Here is a 6,731-nt window from a genome sequence, read left to right on the forward strand (position 1 = left end):
ATCTAGAATCTCTCTACATACATTGGCTGGATTGCTCAGGGGAGAAGCCAGTGAAGAAGGCTAGCTCTGTCATAGGAAAGAAACAGGGCTGCCATGAGAAGAGCGGGATGGCGAGAACAACCAGGGGCAAAATGGAGATTATCCTGTCCAGCCAACCACAGCCTCTCTATGGTGAGGAGCGGCTGATGACGCAAGAATACCTTCAGACATTCACTCAAGTATGCAACCTTCATGGGAAACATTCAACAAGTGCAGTTACACTTATAGTGCCACTGCATCCAAACATGTCAAACCAACTTGGTGTTTTTTTTCATCCTGTGTCAACTGTTCCCTTATGTGCTGCCATTATCACGTCGTATTGTACATTTTAATTTTGTATCGAATGTTTTTGCTTAAAAACAAATCACCCATGAAAACCTGTTTGTTTAATTTAAACATTTTTTTTTGCACAAGACACTTGAGCAAGGTTGCGTGTGTATTGACAAACATTTTCAGGGATGACCAGTTTATAAATAGAGCATGACACACCGGTGGGTTGTGTGAGTGTTTGTGTGGTGAGCGTGTATGCGTGCGAGGGCTTCATGTGGTTTGTGTGCGTGCCTGGTGTGTCAGTATTGTGAAGGATGTGATGTTGTTGAGGATGTTATCACTTTGTGGCTCAACCTCAATAAGAGATAGAGTTACAACAACAGTCAGCTGACCCACTGACACAACAAGACAACACGTGATACTAATCTATTGTGGTGCTAAACGGTGTGTCGATAAAATGGCCTTCCATTTAATGACAGCCAAGAACTGCCTTTGATCTGAACACAAAGAAGGAAACGCACAATTATGTTCAGATAAAAGTGTTAGGTTATGAGTCAGCAGTCATGTTTGTTTTAAGACAGAAAAAAAAGTGTGGAGCGGAAAAAGGAAGGGGACTTTTTATCAGCCGTTTTATCAGAGAGGTTTGTGGTTTAGATAAGTACAGATAATGTTTGGTGAGCTTTGTGTATGTGTGACGGCGTATGACACCAGAAGCACCGACATGAGAACGTAAGTGGTTATACATTTTTGTGGTCATATAATTGGACAAAAAAGACAAGTATTTTTCCGCCATCGCTAAGGATGTCTTCTGCCAAAAAGGCAGAAAGCATGAGTCCGACAAGTTTGAACTTGACATTGAGATGGTTGAATTCACGTCATTTTAACCAGCGGAGGAGCGCCATAAAGGCCCATTTATGCTTTCATACTGAACAAATCCAGATACGAACAGAGCCTTCTGTCTGTGCTCATTTCGTCCATATGTCTTTTGTCCATAAGCCCATGACATTGACAAGGTGCAGCTGCAGTGTAACACTAAAGTTTGGGGAAAGGGTAGGAGGATCTACTCTACTTAAAGACACTCCTTAACCTTTTTCGAGCTTAACCTATTTCATTCATAATTTACAAACAAAATTCCTGAAACAAATTCACATTTCTCCGAATTGTGTGGAATGGCTGATTAAAGTAAGTGACCCAAAACAATGATGTAAAGGTTTGCAACTATGTTTTTTTCTGTGTGATGTCTGTGATGCACCAACAGTAGGACAAGGAAATTGGGTTCTTCAGTGCTTATGTTTTTGTCGCCATGTCCAGGCCTCTACTGTAGTATAGGGTTTCCACACTTCTAGGCCGATGGTTTTTGGCTTTGCCGCCGTCACCAGTAATCATTCAAAGGGCATCAATTTAAATTTGATGATATCAAATGTGGCTTTTGGTTTGATCTATGTTCTATGTTTGTAGACCCCTTCTGCTTCCTAGGAACCACCATCACTGAGGACCTCAAATGGGAGCTGACCGTCAGGTCCCACATCAGGAAGGCCCAGCAGAGAATGTTCTTCTTGCGGCAGCTACGAAAACTACGACTGCCGACGAAGTTGCTGGTGGAGTTCTACACAGCCATCATCCAGTCCATCCTCACCTCCTCCATCACTGTGTGGTACAACAGCTCCACCTCCAGGGACAAGAGCATGTCCAGGTCTCATCCTGGACACGTACTCATGTCCTCTTCCCTCTGGCAGGAGGCTACAGTCGATCCAGACCAGAACCTCCCCATCACAGGAGCAGCTTCTTCCCCTTGGCCGTCAGACTGTTGAATTCGTGAACAGCCTTTGTTGTTTATTTTATTTTATTTTATTTTTTCTGTCAGCACTTTATTCCAAAACACTTTCCTTGGTGGGCTCCCCACTGACCACACCATGGCAATAAATAAAATTCTGATTCTGATTCTGATTCTATGGCTGGTTGCCGTCTTCCACGTAGGGCAGCGCCTGCCAGGTGCCTTGGCTCTCAGGCCGTTTCCCTATCTGGTTCAATCCTCTTTGTGCACAACAGGATTTGACGCACCGACCTTCAACGGCACTCTAAGATAACCAGCTGTCGTGATGGAACCCGTCTATGCAGACGCTCGATCAAAGTCACATCAAAGCTTATCTATCAAGTATGTGAAACTACTAACAGGCAGAAACAAAATGGTCCATTACAACCAAACTGGTTTGTTGCTTTGTTATCTCTTTGAGTGGGAGGAGGCAAAGCCCTGTCTTGGTATGCCCATGTAAAGGAATGCCAGCAGCTAAGCAGATACCCTAATCGCTGAGGCACCTCCAGCTACCTGTGGTGAGACCAGCTGCAGCAGGAAAAAAACAGCTTGGGTTGAATCAGTCGCTGTAAACACAGCATGTGTCCTTCTGTTGATACTTGGCTGAACAGCCTGCTGGTCCTGCTCACGGTGTCTTGGCTGCAGACTTCATGTCTGATGACGTATTGCTGCCAACTGTCATGAGCAGGGCGTGGTTTATTTGCACACCCTGAATTCTCTTCATTTCACATAATAAAATTATTTCTTCAATAAAAAAAATAGGTTTACTTTGCTTTTGGCCTCAGATTGTTTCTCCTCATTTCAACCATTCCATGTCTGTACTGTATATGAAAGGTCAGCTAAGATGAGCCGTGTCACCAAACATATCTTACAGAATAGCTTCTGTCACATGCGTCTCTGTGGCAACAGCTATGTTGTCAATAACAACATTCAGTCTTCCCTACTTGCCCTGCGGAGGCAATAAAAACTTACAAGTACAGTGAAAGTGTGCGGTATTACCACAATGGCTGCGAGGCGACTCATATGATGTCATAGATGTGAAGCTATATCACACAGCTGACGATTCATCATTAAAAAAAACAAATTAGATGAATGGATTTCCAGACTGCTGAATGCTTACTCATCATTATGTTCTCTCCTGACATGACTCAACACAAATCCTATTCCTGTGACCAGCTATAGCACTGATTCTGGAAGCTGATTAATATGAAAAACTGTGTATATACAGTTGTGAAATGTATTTGTTTGGCGAGAACAAAGTTCTTCCTGAACTGCACACCTTTGCAATATGAATGTCCCAAATAATAATAGGTTGTATTCATTATTTCATTTTACCTGTTTTGCATTTTTAAGCTGTTAGTCGTCTTGTTGTACTGGCACATTTACAATGATCCTCCTCAGACACATGTTAGGGTTTGCCCAGTATGGGGGAATCCCAGGGACAGGCCCAGGACTCGCTGGGCTCTGAATAGACCTGGGAACTCCTCCGTTTTCTCCAGAGAGAGAGGGACATCTGTACATGTTGCCCTCAATAAGTGACCTTCTTTAAAGTATGAGAAAATGGATTGTTGGACCATCAATAGTTTTAGCAAGATCCAAAAATCTGACATGCAAAAATATACAGTTGAATTAAAGCCATATCCATTCCAATTCACACTTTGTAAATATACATACAAATACGAATACAAACATGCCTCTGAGCTCAACGTGCAGAGTTCTCTGCGGTGCTTTGCCAGAGAAGCTGGCGTCCCCAATCCCAGCCATTTGAATCTGTGTTTTTCAAATGCTCATTTGGTTGATGCTAGTGATGCATCCATGCGTCATATGAATGCGTTTCTGAGCAAAGCTGAGTGGCGAAATGTGATCTCAACTATGATGAAATCCGTCATACAGTGCAGGAACAGAAACCTCTCCTCGTCATAGATGAAGGACCTACAGTATATCACTGCCTGTTAATTCTCTGATCCACCGATCGAAACCTGCCCCTCAGAAGAATCCAGACATGCAGGAAACATCAGTGTTCACACGAACGGATGTTTCGATTCGTGCTGGAGAGCAATTAAACTGCAACAAGAACTTTCTTCCGCGCCAGGGTCATTCACGCTGGCTGTAAATCAAGAATCTTTAAAGGTCTCTGTGCCAGCATGAAATTCTCGAGACACTTTACAGTGCAATCATTAAGCATTTCCGTTTTCAATGTCAAATAATGGTTCAGTTGAAAGCCATCAGCCATCATATCGTGGCTGTGAATTGAGATCAACTATGACAGCACTCAGAATAGAAACCAAAGGGCTATTTAGTTATGTTTCCGTTGTAGACTTTTAAGTAATACATTTGGGCTTTGTTTGATGATACGTTCTTATTAAATCACACCAATTTCTTGAAATTCGGTCCAAAAAAAGAAATGCACAGCCATAAAGTTCATTCAAATATGTTTATTAAAGTCGACTTCAATAAATAGCAAATAACAAATAAATAACATAAATAACAATCCAACATTGTCAGTTTGGGCCTAATAAAAGTGATTTCTTTTCTGTGTAAAACGTCCACTTTGTTCGGCGGCTAGGTGCAGTAACAGTCATGGTGTGTCTCATTCACACTCGTGTAGATTCAAGTTTTGTCAAGTTCAAGTATCGTCCTCGGGTCTTCAAGTGTCCGCAGCGCCTCTGCTCTCAGCGGGGACGAGCGAGTGCTCAAGCCGGCACCTGGGGTTCCATCGGGCTGCGTCATTGCGAGCGCTCCGCTGCTTTTCAGGAAGCTTTTCTGAATCCGTGTTCACCTCGTGAACCCGGTTCTTCAGGATAGAGTTTATCGTTTCCAGTCCTTGGTCTTTTACTTGTCGCCGCCCAGCCTGTGGTAGACCAGCAGAGCCACCATGTAGCTGTTCCCGGCGCTCTGCTCGAACCCCCGGGTGCTCTCTGCCTCCGGCCCGGCTCTGACGCAGGCGGTGCCCGGCGCCACTGACTCGACGGCCGTTGCAGCCGGCGAAGCGGGCGCGCTGACTTGTTCCGCGGCATTCTGGAAGGAGAAGCCCTGGCAGTCGGAAGCCGGACTCTCGGCGTGGCTCAGCGGCGCCTCGGCACAAGCATCCTCGGTGTAGATCTGCCACAGAACCACCAGGCACAGGATGATCAGCCAGCGCTTGGCTTGGTTCTTCTCCGGTGGTGGCAGGTGCATGCGGACTTTAGCCGGGTACATGACCCGAGTGCAGCGCTTCTTCGGTCGGACGGGCACGTAGGAGCTCACCGCGGTGGCATGAGTCGGTATCCGCTCGAAGGTGAAGACCTCTGGCTCCGTACTGCGAGTCGCCATCCCGGGGAAGGCAAATCTCTCCTGGCGAACAGTCATCGTCACACTGTTTGTCCGTGAATACATTGTCTTTCTCTTCGTTTCGTCTGTGCTGCGAGCTGGTCAGAAATGACTTCAGCAGCTGTGCGTCCCGGTTTTATACTTTCAAATTTAGGCTGCTCGTCTTTCCTGGTTCCGCCTTCCACCGCTGGCCACTCCCCGGTGATCACCTATTGCTCAAGAAGGAAAAGAACAAAGCAATATTTGCTCGATTCTCCTGGGAGAAACCTGCGCGGGGTCTCATGATGACAGCCGGGGCCTCGTGGAGTCACCGTCGATTATATACTGGAGAAGTGTTATGTTCAACTGTGAGCGTCAGCATCTGATATAACTCAGGAAACGAGTCTGGAGATGTTCACAATAACGAAATTCAACAGGTTTTAACATAGAGTCAGGCGTTAAATCTAATGTCCTGTGGGGCCACATTCGTTCGGGGCCGTCTGATAAAGAGAGGGTGAATTGCACAATGCTATTTATTATTACTGTTAAAATTATACAACTGTAATATACATGTCATTTATCATGACGGGACATGTCAGGGGAAAATACAAACTCATAACGATATTGTCAGAAGATTGTAATAGAGACTTGAGTATGAAGTCTTATTTAATATGGTCAAAAACTAAAATGTAAATGTATCCTTTTATCCAGAGATTTTTAATCCAAAACAATTGGTGGGAGAAGAAATCATAAAAACTTAAATATAAAAATTAAATATAAAAAAAAAGAAATATAAAAAAGATCTAGATGTAAAAAAAAATATGTGTGTTTTAATGAAGAAAAAAAAAACAATGATAATTTGACAAATGTACAGGGTATCACAGATGTGGAACATCTGTCTTTTTAAATAAAATGTTTTTTTTTTTGTTTAGTTTTTTTCTGTCCAATGTGTGAAAATCTTTTCAACCAGAAAGCTTGAAAGTAAAACACATTCTCATGGTCTCAGTAGGAGCACATGTGCTGCCGCAAATAAGTTTACAGTAAATACATAAGTCGTTTGCTGGAAAATTTTAAAACCTGATGCGTGAATGTTTGTGTCAGTGAAAAATATGACACATTTGTGACAAACTAGTAAAATTGATGAGAGAGGCTGTTTTTCCATTTGTGAGCCTTGTGACATGTACACGTTTCTATTTTTAACTTCAATCACAGAATCCTGGTGGTTTCCAGAATTTTCATTTTTCACCTTGAATCACAATGACTGTGAACTGACAGGATGTTACATATGCAAAAGCCCACGCTTTTGAAATGGAGAAGATGG

The 6,731-nt window shown here is 43.5% G+C and overlaps 1 protein-coding gene across 1 annotated transcript; it reads right to left on the bottom strand.

Annotated features, from left to right (window-relative positions):
* Positions 1–4,542: 4,542 nt before the first annotated feature.
* ier3 (immediate early response 3) lies at positions 4,543–5,549 on the bottom strand. Its single transcript, XM_053871361.1, has one exon. The coding sequence runs from the start codon at positions 5,495–5,497 to the stop codon at positions 4,955–4,957; it is 543 nt and encodes a 180-aa protein (XP_053727336.1). The 5' UTR covers positions 5,498–5,549; the 3' UTR covers positions 4,543–4,954.
* Positions 5,550–6,731: the final 1,182 nt, after the last annotated feature.

Source organism: Synchiropus splendidus, chromosome 7 (assembly GCF_027744825.2).
Source record: "Synchiropus splendidus isolate RoL2022-P1 chromosome 7, RoL_Sspl_1.0, whole genome shotgun sequence".
NCBI lineage: Eukaryota > Metazoa > Chordata > Actinopteri > Syngnathiformes > Callionymidae > Synchiropus > Synchiropus splendidus.

Bases quoted from the DNA above. Each gene is read 5' to 3' on its own strand.
- ier3 (XM_053871361.1), bottom strand. From the start codon at position 5,497: ATGTATTCACGGACAAACAGTGTGACGATGACTGTTCGCCAGGAGAGA.